This window comes from Symphalangus syndactylus, chromosome 8 (assembly GCF_028878055.3).
Source record: "Symphalangus syndactylus isolate Jambi chromosome 8, NHGRI_mSymSyn1-v2.1_pri, whole genome shotgun sequence".
Classification (NCBI taxonomy): domain Eukaryota; kingdom Metazoa; phylum Chordata; class Mammalia; order Primates; family Hylobatidae; genus Symphalangus; species Symphalangus syndactylus.
Window position 1 is genome coordinate 25032814 of NC_072430.2, and position 16964 is coordinate 25049777.

The window sequence follows — 16964 nt, forward strand, 5'->3', positions numbered from 1 at the left end:
TTATCTGAATTCATAATAAAGGGTTAAGGGAAGAGAATGGTGAGGAAAAATAAATTTGATTTGGTTATATTAAGAATATTTATATAAAATCAAGTGTACATAGTAACTCCGATGAATAATCCAAATTTGGTCTACAAATAATCCAGTAGACCTCAACCAATCACAGATTCTGATCTAGTGGAATTCAGATTAATGAAGTTATACTGTATTAATAAAATTCTTTTCCTGTGAGTTCATTGCTAAGAAGCAGAAGTTTATTTTTAAGAGGCAGGGTATTTTTTTTTTTTTGTAGAGACAGTCTGTCTATGTTGCTCAGGCTGGTCTTGAACTCCTGGCATCAAATGATCCTTCTGCCTTGGCTTCCCAAAGTGCTAGGATTACAATAGACGTGAGCAACTGGCCCTGGCCTAGAATTTTAAAAGATACTTTTCACTCAGCAGTGAACAATTATGATTATGGGACAACAAAACATTTACCATATACTCTAGACCTTCAAATTCTGTGTCGGATACAGTTGAAAATAATTGAGTTAAAAGACAAAGCAGGGCTGGGCACGGTGGCCCATGCCTGTAATCCCAGCACTTTGGGAGGCCGAGGCAGATGGATCCCTTGAGGTCAGGAGTTGGAGACCAGCTTGGCCAACATGGTGAAACCCTGTCTCTACTAAAAATACAAAAAAAATTAGCCAGGTGTGGTGGCACATGCCTGTGATCCCAGCTACTCAGCAGGCTGAGGCGCAAGAATCGCTTGAACCTGGGAAGCAGAGGTTGCAGTGAGCAGAGGGTGTGCCACTGCACTACAGCCTGGGTGACAGAGAGAGACTCTGTCCAAAAAAACAACAACAAAAAAGACAAAACAGATGCTTATAAAGCTTAACCTCAAATTGCAAATAGTATAATATCTTCTAAAAATATATTATTTGGGCTGGGTGTGGTGGCTCACACCCGTAATCCCAGCACTTTGGGAGGCTGAGGTGGGTGGATTACTTGAGGTCAGGAGTTCAAGACCAGCCTGGCCAACATGGAGAAACCCCGTCTCTACTAAAAATACAAAAATTAGCCAGACGTGGTGGCAGGCGCCTGTAATCCCAGCTACTCGCGAGACCAAGGCAGGAGAATTGCTTGAACCTGGGAGGTGGAGGTTGCAGTGAGCTGGGGCACCACTGTACTCCAGCCTGGGTGACAGAATAAGACTCTGTCTCCAAAAATATATAGATACATGTATATAAAATTTGATGTTAAAAGTGATCTTGTATAACTTGAAATTCTGTAATAAAAAAGATCTAATTTCTAGCTTTTGCTTTGATTATATTTAATTAAATGAAGAGGTTAACTTTCCTTATTAGGTTTAATATTGTATCAGATTTAAATTTATTTTTAAGGTATCCAGATGCAGATAAGACACCAGATGCAGTTTATTTATTGACATATATATATATATTTGTGAAATTATCTTTCTAACATTTTTTTCTTCCTTCTGTTGACTCCTTGGCCTCAAAGATGACAAACATGCAAAATGGAGGGGGGGAACCTCACAAAATATTAACATTAAACAGAGTAATAGATGTGATACTGATTCAGGCTAGATTGAAATATGAATTTTTTAGTTATTTTAAGAAATTGGATGATAAGTACTAATGCTTTATATAGCACTTTACTATTTAGAAAAGTCACATTTGATCATTCAGTTGATTCTATCAAATTCTTTGAGATAAGCATGTTCATTTTACAAAATAGGCAACAAAGTCTGGCCCTGGTGATAGGACCATGATTCATACCCACTTCTGACTCTCAAGTTCTGTGTTCCTTATTTTTCTCAGTCAGGTGACTGTTCAGTAAATCTGACAAGATCCTGTAGGATCTTGCCTACAGGAGCTTAGTCATGAAATACCCAAATGACTTTGTAAGCAGTATATCATTTTAAGATGTTCTCTGAAGGCAGCATTGTAGTGTACTGTCATTAATTACGAATGAAATGTAAAATTATGATGTGCCGATTTGTTGCAATCAATTACATTTTATGTTCCATTTTTATTTTAAACCAAATGTTGAAGACCATGGCACCATGTCTAGGTGTTCCGGAGGAGAGACGCTGATATGGCAAGTTTTACTATGTCACAGATGTAGAGTCACTCTTTCTCCAAACTAGACTAAATGTCAGTTGCTTTATTGCTGAACTTTTAAAGTGCCCCCCCTCCACCTTTTTTTTTTTTTAACTTCCAAAAAATTATTTTGGCATGTGAGATTATTTCACAGAAATATTTTATTTGGCTTAAAACTCATTTCTGAATAACCATATTTTCCCTGCCCATATAAACACGGTTCTGATTTCAAATTGTGGTTTGAATTAGGGTTCAGTTTTTGTAGAGAAATACTCAGAATCTCTGATGGGAGGAAAATAAGGGTGCCTGAAGAAAAAGAAGCATCTGTAGGGACCTTTGTAGTAGGTGTTTGACTTTCTTTTCCTTTCCAAACCCCTCATAGTTTATACCATCCTTCTAGCACCGTCCCTTAAATTCTGAGTTTTCCCCCCTAGACTCAAATATCAGAATACATTCAAACTACTGCTTGAGTTTGCAACAGCCCTTTGCATTCCACATCACATTAGCTCAGGGACAAACTGTATGTTCTGATACTGAGTTTAGGAAATTTTAACCCTGTCATTTTCACCTTAAGGATGTTTTGACTCTACCTTTCTGAATACAGAGACTTTAATAAAAACCATACCAATCTTAGTAAGTTTTCATCAAGAAAGTATTTTTGATTTGGACTTCTACAGTTTGATTTCTTGATCAGTTTTTCATAGAGCAAAGTTAAAATTTTCTACTTTATTTTACTAAAATTTTTATCAGGCTCAGCTCTGCTTTGTGAATTTTACTCTGAAGATGTCTGTCATTTCATTTTCTCTCTCTCTCTTTTTTTTTTGTTTTTTGGAGACAGGGTCTTGCTCTGTTGTCTAGGCCGGAGTGCAGTGGCGCAATCTGAGGTCACTGCAATATCTGCCTCCTGGGCTCAGGCGATCCTCCTGCCTCAGCCTCCTAAGTAGCTGGAATTACAGGTTCATGCCGCCACACCGGCTAATTTTTGTATTTCTTGTAGAGACAGGGTTCTGCTATGTTGCCCAGGCTGGTCTCAAACTCCTGAGCTCAAGCAATATGCTTACCTCGGCCTCGCAAAGCACTGGGATTACAAGCGTGAGCCACTGTGCCCAGCCTCTCTTTTTAAAATAAGAGATAGTATAGTGTAGTGTTATATCCTGCTTATGTTCTAAAAGCAGTACTGTCCAGTAGGAATACACTGTGAGCCACGTGTAATTTTAAATTTTTTAGTGGCCATGTTAAAACAGTAAAAAGCTATAGGTGAAATTGTTTGATAATATGTTTTATATAGGGACAGGCACAGTGGCTCACACTTGTAATCCCAACATTTTGGAAGGCTATGGCAGGAGAATTACTTGAATGCAGGAGTTTGAGACCAGCCCAGGCAACATCATGAGACCCCACCTCTACAAAAAATTAGAAATTAGCTGGTTGTGGTGGTGTACACTGGTAATCTCAACTATTTCCTGAGGCTGAGGCAGGAGGATGGCTTGACCCCAGGAGTTTGAGGCTGCAGTGAGCTGTGATCATGCCACAGCCTGGGCAACAGAGCGAGACCCTGTCTCAAATATATATACACACACATATGTTTTATATATAACCTAGTATAACCAAATTATTATATAGACATGTAATCGATATACAAATTATTAATTTTAGAGGAAAGTAGGTAGGAAAAGGGAAATCTCAGAGAAAGGGACGGTGGGGGTTGGGGGTAGGGTAGCTAAGCTTGACCTCTGTTACTCTGCTATCTTTCTGTAGCCGTGGGGAGGAATGGAGGAGGAAGGAGGAGAAGACCATGCCCATCTTTACTCTGTCTCCTACTTTAGTTTGTGAGTGGGACGGTTGAGTCAAAACAGTGACGAGAGATTAACTTATTTGTTGAGTTCTATTTACATTCAGAATGTAGTGCTAGAAAAGGCCCAGATAACACCATGTGCTAGTAGTATACATGTGCACATTAGGAATCTAAAGTGTCTTTTACTGACTCAGACTTTAATAATAGTCCTGTCCACCCCCACCTTTTCGCCCTCTCTCTCCACTTCTCTCTCTCCCTCTCTCGTCCAAGTTTAAATTCCTTACTGGAAAGACAGGAAAGGAAAAGTTTGTAGTAGATTTTCCAAATACAAACCTTGCTTTTATAATATGGTTATGGCAACCATCTCTATTTTGGTAAAATTGGCCTATTATATGAACGACATTTTGTAAGTTAGATTTTTGCAATTTAGGAAAACCACAAGCCATCATAAACAGCTAAATGAGACATTTTATATATGAATTTAATACCATAAATCGGAATTTTGGGCATTGTGCAGAAGTGTTGTACAGAGCAGAATGAAAACATAAAGCAAACAGACCTGGCCTAATCTGTAAGGCTCAAAGGAAAATTCTTTAAGAAAGTGAGTTGGAAACAGAGACATGAAAGGTGAATAGAAGTTAATAGGCAGTCCTGATGGAAAAGAGCTTTCCAGGCAGGAAAAAAAAAAAGAAAAGAATGACAAAACATTTGCAGAATTCTTACAGTGGGAATTTAGAGTCTAGAAATATGCCATACATTTATGGTCAATTGATTTCCAACAAGGGTGCCAAAAGAATAGTTTCTTCACCATATAATGCTGGAACAAGTGGATATCCATGTGCAAAAGAATGAAGTTGGACCCCTACCTCACACCATGCACAAAAATTAACTCAAAATGGATAGTAGACCTAAATTTTAGAATTAAAACTATAAAACGCTTAAAACATAGGTGTTGGGTTAGGTATAGTTTCTTAGATATGAAACCAAAAGCACAAGCAACAAAAGAAAAAGTACATTGGGCTTCATAAAAATGGAAAACTTTTGTGTTTCAAAAGATATCATCAAGAAAGTGAGATGACAACTCACAGAATGGGGAAAACATGTTTGTAAGTCATGTCTGATAACGGAACTTGTATCCTGCTAGTACTAGGAAAATGCAGCATAATTCAAAGGAAAAGGTTTTTGGCAGAGTCTAGCGTTTAGATGTGAATGTTTCTAGATAGAGATTTCCTCTTTATTTCTTTCAGAACAAAAACTTATAATCTAGCTTAAAATTACTGAGCATCTCTTTCAGCTCAAACTATTCGTTTCTGGCATAACAGGTGTAAACTCCGTGTTTCACTGAGAGTTCCTTAGTCCAGAAATCCTTGCCCTGTGGCATGGCTGAATTTAGCAACAGGGTATCTCGTGTTGTAATTCTAGACTTTGCCTTTAATACTGCTTAAATTCCAACTATTCCACCAAGATTTTATGGATTTTGCTTCCTTTTTAAATAATAATTTAAAAATAAAATAGTCCAGGCATCCTTCTTAGTCGGTCATAAGCTGTAGTATCTTGATTTGTATATTAGAGCCGATTACCTGAATTATATTTTGCAATTTCCTTACCCCCATAATAGTTTGTCCTATCCGCTGCATCCTGAGCCATGGTCTTAGTTGTGTTAGATACACTTCTTAGTCAGCTCACCAAAAACAGAGTCTGGCCAGGAAAATAGAAAAAGGAAAATATTAAAGTCCTTTCCACTTCCTCCCGTTAAGAAGAGTGGCTCTGGAAATGTTTCATGCAAGGAGGCAGTGATGAAAATCTCTTCTTTGCTATTAAGTTTTTAAAGAGGATGAAAACGTTTCTTAGTTTTTCAGTGTTGTATTACAGAGTTGATTACTTTCTTGGAAGTAAACCATGTGAATTAATGCACTCTGGCTTTTAGAGGATTTCTATATGAGAGCCTAGTTCCCTGGACCAAAGAAGAGATGGAAGTTATTGAATATTCCCAATTAGAATAAGTGTATATATTAGAGGTTATAATAAAGATCTCATAAATTTCATTATATAGTCATCCAGACTATTTTAATCAGTTAATGGCTTTCTTTATTCACATATTTTACAACAGATGAGCTCCGACAAGAAATGCTGGATGATGTACAAAAGAAATTGATGAACTTAGCAAACAGCTCAGAAGGAAAAGTAGACAAGTATGCTTTTTGCTTTTAATGTTTGTATATTTTGTGAAAATCGCTTTTATGGTTAAAAAAAACCTTCTAAATGTAGATGTTTATATGTGATTAAATTTTTCAAAAGCATTTTTTCCCCTTACTCTTAGTGAGGAAGGATGCAGCTTTAATGAGGAGTCAGCAGAATCACTTACTTTCTTTTATTTTTAATGTAGATTTTTTTCCAGCTCATTCTTTTCTTAAAACCATACAGAAGAGCTAAAATATCACCTCAGTAAGAAGTACTTAGGAAATAAAAAATTTATTTTTGCCATTCTTTTTTGCTTCTTTTACTGTCCTTAAATGAACGTAATCTTGCTCAAATGTATTAGATCTGAAACCTCAGTATATATACAACAGTAGCTCATTTAATATGTTTTAAATGTATATATTATTAGTAAATTTTAAATAAATTTGGATGGGGAAATATAAGCATAACATTAAACACAGCAGTCATCACCATTTAAGTTTCTGCTTCAGGTGAACATTAGTCCAGTCAGGAGCTTGGAATTACTAAGGAGGCGCCACCTCAGTCAGTTACTGGGTTGAATAAAGTGGGTGGCTAGTAAGTGAGGTTTTAAAAGGTATGCATTTTGGGATGTTTGAAATATTCTTTTTTATTTTATTTTGTTTGAAATATTAGACTTGTCAAGATTTTTTAAAGACACTTTAAAATATTTTGTTTAGACTTTTTTATAAGTAAATATTTAATTGTTTAATATAATTAAATATTTCTGTGCTTAATGTTTGGGTGCACTTAATGTTGAGTTCACTTGAGCTGTTTCTGCCTTTATTTTCTTAGAGTCCTAATGAGAAACCTCTTCATCGGTCATTTCCACACACCGAAAAATCGGCGTCATGAAGTGTTACAGTTAATGGGGAGCATCCTGGGCGTCAGAAGGGAGGAGATGGAGCAGGTGACTGGACGATGAAAGCCATCTGAACACATTCATAATCCAGATAGTGTCTTTGTAGACAATTACTTCCTTTTACTGTATGTAACTTTTACTGAGTGTAATTTTCTCAGTGTGGAAATGGAATTACTTCATACAACATTGAAGAGACAGATTTGTTCAATATGTATGATATTAGTTTAAACTACTCATATCAGGATGCTGAAATGTTGAAATATCCCCAAACTTTCATTTGAAATGGTGCTTGGGATGGCATTTTATTGTATTTGTAGTCTCTATCAGTAGGAAACATTTACTAGGACTTGAACTTGAAAAGCATGCTTTACAACGATCAGAAATTATGTAAAAACGGTCCTTGTTTTGTTTTGTCTTTTTTCTTGTACTGATAATATTTGTCTGTTTTAAAATAATCTTTCAGTTGTTTCATGACGATCAGGGCGGTGTTACCAGGTGGATGACCAGGTGGCTTGGAGGAGGATCAAAAAGTGTTCCCAACACACCTTTGAGACCAAATCAGCAATCTGTGCTTAATAGTGTAAGAACCAATTTTATTCTTGCTTAAGGTGAATAGTAAAATGACTGTATATTACATTCATTTGCAAAGAATCAGATTTCTTTTTAAAATTATTTTATACAACCCTTTTATTTTGAAGTTGCAGAAACTGGGTTCCAGAGAGGTGATTAAGCTTAAGGATAACAAGCCAGTTTTCATAATTTTATTGCATATAGGTTTTATTTTAACTCTATATGGTGCTTTTATTTTTCAAAATATTAACTTTTCCTTTGTACTTGATCATGCTGCCATAGGCAGTCTTGCTACTAAATTATAGTAGCAAGATAGAGGATTTATTTTATTTGTCTATATATGTTCCAAATTGTTGAGCCAGTGAATACTTACTGAGTACCTCCTGTGAACTAGACTGTTCTAAGCATTAAGGATGCAGCTGCAAACTGGATAGAAAAGGCGCCTGCCCTCATAAAACTTAGATTCTCGAAGGAGGAGGCAGTTAATAAACATGAAAACACAGTACTTGGTATGTTGTAGGCTCTAGATGAATATTAATTGAATTGAGTAGTATTATCAGTTAGAATGTGGAGTTTCTTTCTCTTAGCTTTTGTTTTGTTTTGTTTTTTGAGACAGTCTCGCTCTGTCGCCCAGGCTGAGTGCAGTGGCGCGATCTCGGCTCACTGCAGCCTCGGCCTCCTGGGTTCAGGCAGTTCTCCTGCCTCAGTCTCCTGAGTAGCTGGGATAACAGGCGCCTGCCACCACGCCCAGCTAATTTTTGTATTTTTAGTAGAGACTGGGTTTCACCATGTTGGCCAGGCTGGTCTTGAACTCCTGACCTCATGATCCGCCCGCCTCAGCCTCCCAAAGCTCTGGGGTTACAGGCGTGAGCCACTGTTCCCGGCCTCTCTTAGTTTTTTAATAAAGAGGACACAGAGGATAGGTGACTTACCCAGAGCTGGTTAAAGATAAAACCCTATTTTACTTGGCTGGCATAAAATTTAATTTAAAGGAAAGGTCTACACTACATTATTTTAATCTGACAATGTTATTGGTGATCTTTTGCTATTATATTCATTGGTTGGACCTGACTAGAAAATTATGTCTAATGTGTGTTTTCCTTTCATATAATTTTTTATGTTTGTGTTAATAGTTATTAAAATGATCAGATTTATTAAGTGCTATTCATTGATGGCAAGAAAAATAAGTATTATCAGTTGGCTAATTCTGACCATGAGGTGTTAGAAGTGAGTGTTACCATCAGACTATTGATTAAATTGTTAAATTTTTGTAATGATGATCATCTATCTAAAGTGCTAGTATTTTAGGCCAGGTGTGGTGGCTCACGCCTGTAATCCCCACACTTTGGGAGGCTGAGGTGGGCGGATCACAAGGTCAGGAGTCAAGACCAGCCTAACCAACATGGTGAAACCCTGTCTCTGCTAAAAATGCAAAAATTAGCCAGGCGTGGTGGCACGCACCTGTAATCCTAGCTACTCAGGAGGCTGAGGCAGGAGAATCGCTTGAACCTGGGAGGCAGAGGTTGCAGTGAGCCGAGATAGTGCCATTGCACTCCAGCTTGGGTGACAGAGCAAGACTCTGTCTCAAAAAAAAAAAAAAAAGTGCTAGTATTTTCAATTGTTCATAAAGCTGATTTGTAAAAAAAATTATTCAAGTGGCATGATTAATTTTTAATATTTAATTAGAAAAGCTGGTACATTTCCTTAGTTGTAGTGAATATAACTTAATTATCTAGCCTAATATAACCAAAATATTTTTTCTTAGTCTTTTTCAGAACTTTTTCTTAAATTTCTAGAAACAGAATCTCATCCATCCATTCCACCACCAAAGCTTTCTGTTCATGATATGAAACCTCTGGATTCACCAGGAAGAAGAAAACGAGATACAAATGCACCAGAAAGTTTTAAAGGTAAAACTAGAGATTTAATTTTTCTATAATTTAAAAATTGAATGTTTAATGTATGATTATGTTTCACAGTGATATTAACTAAATTTTTAGTGTTTTTGAAAATGTGTTATCAGGACTTCCAGAATTCCAATAAGGCATCAGGCTTTTGCTTCATACATTCTTGTAGCAATCTGATATTTAATTGACTTAGATTAATTTAAATGGTAAGAAATATCTTCCCTTTGTATATCAGAATAATTCTTCTCTGTCTGCCTAACCAGCTATGAATTATTCCTCTGGAAGTGATGGGGAACTGGTTACATCTTTCTTGGCCACCTGCTTTCCTTTCTCACTAATGGTGGTTCTTGCTAATACGAGTTAGATGTGTAGTTTATAGTTTGAGAAGGGTTTTTCTCCTTTGAAAATTTAAGTGCTACAATCAGTAACCAAACATTGGCATGTTAATATATATAAGCGCAGTTTAACAAACTGACTTGAGACTCCAAGAATGTAGAAAGCACTCTTTTATGTTGAAAGATCTGCCTAGAGCAGATGGTTGGTGGTTGTTAATGTGTACATATTTTTCTGTCCCACTAAACTGTAAGGGTTTTATTTATGTTCATATCATACATACTGGCATGCAAGAAAATTTATCAAATTGAAATTGAATTATAATCTGTTGGACTATAAACAAATTCTTTATTGGAAGAGCACTTTTCTGAAATCTTCATATTTTAATATAGACTAACATGTTTACTAATTGGACTGTAAAGGTATATGTTATTATATACTCATTTATATCACACATCAGATGCTTAAATTTGTATAAAATAATAAAGAATTTATATTCTGAAATTTTTAAAACTTCTGTTGTTTAGACAAATATTTCTATTTTTCTGGACTTGTATAGGAAGGGAAAGTAGTAAAATTTATTGGTACTTTAAGTAGTAGTTTTGCGTGCTAAATTTAGTGAAAAGTCGTAACTTTAAGAGGTGTAGACTATACTGAAAACAGTTTTTCTTTTACACTAGGTTGTAGCATCTTGAAACAGATTCCCAAATTCATTATGGCAGGCTCTTTCCCTCCCTCTCTTCCCTTCCCCTTCTTTTCCCACCCTTCCTTTCCCTTTTCTTCCCTTCTCCTTCTTTATTCTCCCTCCCTCTCCCTCCTTTCCACTTCTTTTCTCTCACTTTTCTTCCTCTTTCCTACCTTTCTCCTTTCTTTTATCAAGTCCAGTGCCCAGCTTGATTTGTATTGATAGGATACAAAAGCTGATGATGGCTTGGGTTGATATAAGCTTTGCGTGAACAAAGCAAGCTTAATCTTTAGTCTTGAATTTGGAAGTGTGTCAGAGCTCACTAGGTAACACCAGAAGCTTGCCCAGAGTTTGGAAAGTTGTCATTCATAGGAAAGTACGGCTTGGGAACCCTAAGAGTGCTCAATAAGCAGATTTGACGAATTTGTCTTAGTGCTTTCTTTGCTTTAGGAGGACTTTTTTTTTTTTTTTTTTTTTTTTTTTGAGATGGAGTCTCGCTCTGTTACCCAGGCTGGAGTGCAGTGGCACGATCTTGGCTCACTGCAATCCCCGCCTCCCGGGTAGCTGGGACTACAGGCGCCCGCCACCATGCTCGGCTAATTTTTTGTATTTTTAGTAGAGACGGGGTTTCACCATATTAACCAAGATGGTCTCGATCTCCTGACCTCGTGATCCTCCCGCCTCAGCCTCCCAAAGTGCTGGGATTACAGGCGGGAGCCACTGTGCCCGGCTAGGACTTTTTTATTTGAGTTTCCCATTGCTGAAGTGGGCACCTTCAAAGGATTGCCTGTCTCTTACCATTGAAGTTGTCAGAGGTCTTGGGCATTAAAGCAGAATCTGTCCACTAAGACATTAGAAATTTACCTATTCCAATAAAAAGGAATTGTATTAGCCCAACTTCATAGAAAAATAATCTAATCAAGATTGTTTTCAAACCTTTGACTGCCTAAAAGATGATCAGGTAAGGTATGTTTATATTGTTTTTTCTTCTGGTAAATATTAATTCAACTGTTATTGTAATATGGGTTTGTTTTTCTTTATTATAATTATTTGGGGAGAATGTAACTCCTCAAGTCTTTCATTATTCAGGTGGGTAAGTAAAGAGTTTGCCTTGCAGCATAGATGACACCATTTAAAAAGCTGTTGTTATGGTAAATGAAGTTCATCAGTTACATAACTGGTATTTAAGTATAAAACAAGAGTTTTAATGTGTTTAATAAGGTATTAGATAAGCATACAAATATTCTTCTCTTGCCTTTTCTTTCCCTATTCATTCCTCTTATTCCTTATCCTCTTTCATCTTCCTGTATTTCATAGACCCTGCTTGTGGGATCCAGAACCCAGCAGCATATGAATTAAATTTCCTTGGGGGCCAAATCTGGGAACTTAAAACACATGTATAGCATTGTTTTTTTTATCAGAAAATGTTTTGAATTACCAAGAGTGAACATTAGTCAGATTTTAGCCATACAAATTAGTATTTGTTTAGGAATTGAGGCCTGTTTGTGCTTTCTTTTTTTTTTTTAATTTTAATTTTTTGTTTTTGAGATGGAGCTTCGCTCTTGTCACCCAGGCTGGAGTGCAGTGGTGTGATCTCCAGTCACTGCAACCTCCGCCTCCTAGGTTCAAGTGATTCTCCAGCCTCAGCCTCCCAAGTAGCTGGGATTACAGGCACCCGCCGCCATGCCCAGCTAGTTTTTTATTTTGTGTTTTTAGTAGAGATGGTGTTTCACCATGTTGGCCAGGCTGGTCTCAAACTCCTGACCTCAGGTGATCCACCTACCTCGGCCTCCCAAAGTGCTGGGGTTACAGGCGTGAGCCACCACGCCTGGCTGCGTTTTCATTTTGAATAGAGAACAGTCTAAAAAGATGTGCTGGATGCCAGTGTTATTACCGTCAAGGGAGAATTTTTAAGTTGATAAGTGATACATTGATTATTTTTATTTATCTATGCTAATCAATTTAACAATATTACACAGATAACTTTATGCTATTACTTATATTCAGAGAGTTATTTCATTTTGACTTCTTTGTGAAAGATAGGAGACTAAATTCATATTTTATTCTTTAGATACAGCAGAATCCAGGTCTAGTAGAAGAACAGATGTAAATCCATTTTTGGCTCCTCGCTCGGCGGCTGTGCCTCTTATTAACCCAGCTGGACTTGGACCTGGTGGGCCCGGGCATCTTCTTCTGAAACCCATCTCAGATGTTTTGCCCACATTTACACCTTTGCCAGCGTTACCTGACAACAGTGCTGGGGTTGTGCTGAAAGAACTTTTAAAGCAATAGATGATTCTCAAGCCAGAGACAATCTAGCACTTTAAAGAAACCATGAACACTGTATGTATGTACTTTATCACAAAGTGGCCTTTGGGGAAAAAGTCATGTATTTGTATTTGTTCGCAATTATGCTTTCTCTGAATTTAATAAAAATATTCCTAATGCTTTTAGAAACTGCAGGTGTCAGGAGCAAGTGTTTGCTATATAATCTGCTTTATTCCTTCTGATTTGACCTAATTTAAGCTAGGAACATTTAATTTATCTTTTACCTTAATTTACAAAAATACAGACAGACAAAAATACTAGTAGCTATATGGCAGCTTTTTATTTCCTTTTGTGATTTCCAAGCTCATTGAAGCTAGAGATTGTAGTTTATCAAGAGAGTTGTTTTTTTTTTTTAAACAAAGAATAAAAAAATACTAGTAGTGGCTTCTCTGCATAGTGCGGAAAGTTGATTTGAAGCATATATTGATCATCTTTAGAGGACTTCGTGGAGACAGGCCAAGAAGATTGTAGCTGGAAGGTCATAGGTTCCCTGAGGTGAAGTATGTATTTGGTCCTGTGCAATATTATCATGTGTGTAGATTCTTTTTTTGTTTGTTTTAAATAGAGATGGGGTCTCACTATGTTGCCAGGCTGGCCTCGAACTCCTGGGCTCAAGTGATCCTCCCACCTCAGCCTTCCAAAGTGCTGGGATTACAGGCATGAGCCACCGCGCCTGGCCCTGTGTGTAGACTCATGTGACTACCACCACAGGCAAGACACAGAAGACTTCCATTACAAGCATCCCCGTGTTGCCCTCTCATAATCATTGCCACCTCTCTCCCTGGCCCTCTCCTTAATCCCTGACAACCACTTACTGTTCTCCATCTCAGTCATTTTGTTATTTTGAGAATGTTATATAAATGGAATCAATATATACCCTCTTGAGACTGGCTTTTTTTCACTCAGCATAATTCCCTTGAGATCCATCCAAGGTTTTGGATGTATCACTAGTTTGTTCCTTTTTATTGTTGAGCATATAGTGCAGATATATCACTTAGTTTTAACAGCTAAGGTATCTATTTAAAGATATCATCTTAAAACTAAATGTTTCTTTGCACAAATTCATGCAACTTTCATATAAGCATTAAACCATATAGCGGCATCTACATAAGTATAATTAGCAAAATCACTGAACATGCCACTTCCTGCCTCCGTCTGCGGTGTTGACATATGAGGTACAGCAATCCGAGAGTCAACTGTTCTCATCACGGTGGCCACTGAGGGCAGTGAAATCACTTTGATAGCACCAGTACCCAGATGTTTGAAACTTAAAAGTATTTCTTTAATTTTTCATAAACCCATCATAAAAAAAATCCCAACTTGAAACTTAACTGTATCTGGATGTTCATATTTTTATCAGTTGTTGAAGTTGTACATTTAAAAAGATATTTCTTGCAAATTTTGTAAATTTCTATGTGCTTTTAAAATAGAAACATTTTTATAACAAGGAAGGATGAAAATAAAACAAATTCAAATACGTGAATAGTCCTGGCTGAGGCCAGAACTAAATTTGGTTATTTGCAAGTTTTACTGTGATTAACTGTACTTTCTAATGTATTTGGAAGACTGGAAGTCTTAATTCCGTGTTGATGGGTGAAACTTATTTTTCTGAAAAATGAAGTAACTGAGAATGCTGCTTCAGAATGTCTTGTATCTCCTTAGATAACTAATTTGTATTGCCATTCTTTATTTACTATAAAGGAAGTTGTCATACAAGTTCTATATTAGAACTGTCAAACTGCCTCCTCTTGGTTTTTGCCTATTATTATTTCTCTGTGAGTTGTTACTCCTTGGTTTTTATATGCTCCTAACAAAGATGCTTTCACTGACTATCCTACATTATTTGCTGCTTGCCATTGAAATTTCATTTCAGTGTGGAGAAATGAAATACTAGTTTCTAAGTTAAAAAAAAAAAAAGACACATGGTCCTTTATTTTTAAGCAATAGAATGTGTAAAAGGTTTTCTCTTTTAATTTGAAAAAGAGATGCATGGTTGGTATTTAAGTAGTATGTCATCATATTCGAAATGCCTTTTGTGACATTTTTGAGTATTTCCTTCTCTGACCAAAACAACTTGTCCCCCTCTCATCCCATGGTTTAACATAAGTTTAAAAGCTGTTGTGGGTGGATTGCATAGCTAAACATCACAGAGCATGATATTAAATGGCTGCTATTTAAATAAGTATGTGACCTTGCCCTAAAGCTATAATACTGGCCGGGCATGGTGGCTCAAGCCTGTAATCCCAGAACTTTGGGAGGGCGAGGCAGGCGGATCACCTGAGGTCAGGAGTTCAAGACCAGCCTAGCCACAACATGGTGAAACCCCATCTCTACTAAAAATACAAAAATTAGCTGGGCATGGTGGCAGGCGCCTACAATCCCAGCTACTCAGGAGGCTGAGGCAGGAGAATTGCTTGACCCCGGGAAGTGGAGGTTGCAGTTAGCAACCACTCCACTGCACTCCAGCCTGAGCGACAGAGTGAGACTCCATCTCAAAAAAAAAAAAAAAAGAAAAAAGCTATAGTACCTAATGTTTTCATTGTGTCATTGAAACTATAGCTGACTGGTATGTATACTAAGTGTTCATTGATCTAAACCAGATATAAGTCATCAACTTTTCTGAAACTTAGTTGTGTCAGAGATGAACCACCTGCTCACTGAACCGTCTTAGTAACCAGACAGTGATGAAGCATGTAATTCTAATGTTGGCAATAGGACATTGCTAACAGTGCATTTAACTGCAATATTTTAACTACAGTAATTTTTCTGTTTATTTTTCTATCCACTCAGTAGAATTTGTGGTTGAATTCCACCTTCACTACCATAGTTTTTTACCACATTCCTAATGGTTTTCAAACTCTATACTGTAGTAGAAAATTCATCTAACTACTGAATTTAATTTTAGCATAATACTGGATCAAATCATTTGAATTTTCATTCCTGTCATTTTTGATTTTTTAAAAATGAAACTAAACAAAACCCTAGGAAAAAAAGGAATGGCTTCTTTCCAGCTAGCCAATTAAAACTTCCAGTATCTCCCCAAATAAAGCCTTAGGTTTCTTTTAACCTCTTAATGGTTAATTGAAAAGAGTACAGAAACTGTCAAAATACTTACCCAATCAATGGGGGGAAAAGCTATGGCTTCAGGGACAGGAGAGTGATGAGAATTTTTTAGAAAATACTATTATGCGTCAAAAGCATTTGAACCTGATTTTTAAAGACAATGAAGTTTTCCACATATCGAAGTATTCAAAACATCTTCCATCCACAAAAATTTATCTTTAAGTTTTGTAAATATCAAGTAAGTGTAGATGATATTTATTTTATATATTCCTATGGAAAAAATGCTACTTTAATGTTCTGACGTTTGTGATTATTTGCCAGTCTTTACTTTTTAACTTATTAAAAAGTTAAATACTTATTAAGGTTTCTCTATGTAAAACAATTTAAATTGTCTTTTGATTTTTAGGGAAATATCTAAATGTGGGAAATTTCCAATGCAACCTTAATATTAGGTTGTATTATTTATAGAGCTAAGTTTAATGCATTTTTGAATTTCTCAGGAGCACTGCAAGGCAAAAAAATACTCCAAATAAAAATGATATATGTAAGTTGGCAATGTCTTCAGTCACAATAAAAAAATTTTTAGCAAACAGCTGCTGACTCTTTCTTTAGAAATGACTTACACATGTTGTTTGTAGCAGTAGTTGATGAACTACTGAAGCTAATGTCTTTATTCACCGGATGTCTGCTATTAGGATACTATTTGAGCCTTGGAAATTTTAAGCATGAACAATTTAAAAGATGCTTGAGATTATGTATGAAAAGAGGATTTTCATACATAAGCTCAAGCGTAACCTCGTCTCTACAAAAATACAAAAATGAGCCAGGCATGGTGGCACGTGCCTGTAATCCCAGCTACTCGAGAGGCTGAGATAGAAGAATTGCTTGAACCTGGGAGGTGGGGGTTGCATTGAGCCGAGATCACGCCATTGCACTCCAGCCTGGGTGATAGAGGGAGACTCTTTGAAAAAGAGGATCTGAGCAGTTTTAACCAGCCTTTTTTTTTTTTTCCCTCAGAGGGTATTGTACATCATTGGCCTCTGTTCCTTTTGCAAGATAATCAGTATGTCTTCATTTTTTCTTAGATGTGGATCTTGAGTGCT

General features: G+C 36.7%; 1 protein-coding gene across 3 annotated transcripts in view; it reads left to right on the forward strand.

Annotated features, from left to right (window-relative positions):
* The window catches only part of TRIP11 (thyroid hormone receptor interactor 11), a 79138-nt gene extending 62685 nt beyond the window's left edge, over positions 1–16453 (forward strand). For all 3 annotated transcript variants that reach the window (XM_055288365.2, XM_055288367.2, XM_055288369.2), the window contains exons 17-21: positions 6007–6088; positions 6909–7023; positions 7439–7555; positions 9311–9455; positions 12542–16453. In XM_055288365.2, the coding sequence (XP_055144340.1) occupies positions 6007–6088; positions 6909–7023; positions 7439–7555; positions 9311–9455; positions 12542–12762 (680 nt within the window). In that variant the 3' untranslated portion in view covers positions 12763–16453. The remainder of the gene's footprint in view (positions 1–6006; positions 6089–6908; positions 7024–7438; positions 7556–9310; positions 9456–12541) is intronic.
* The last annotated feature ends 511 nt before the right edge of the window (positions 16454–16964 follow it).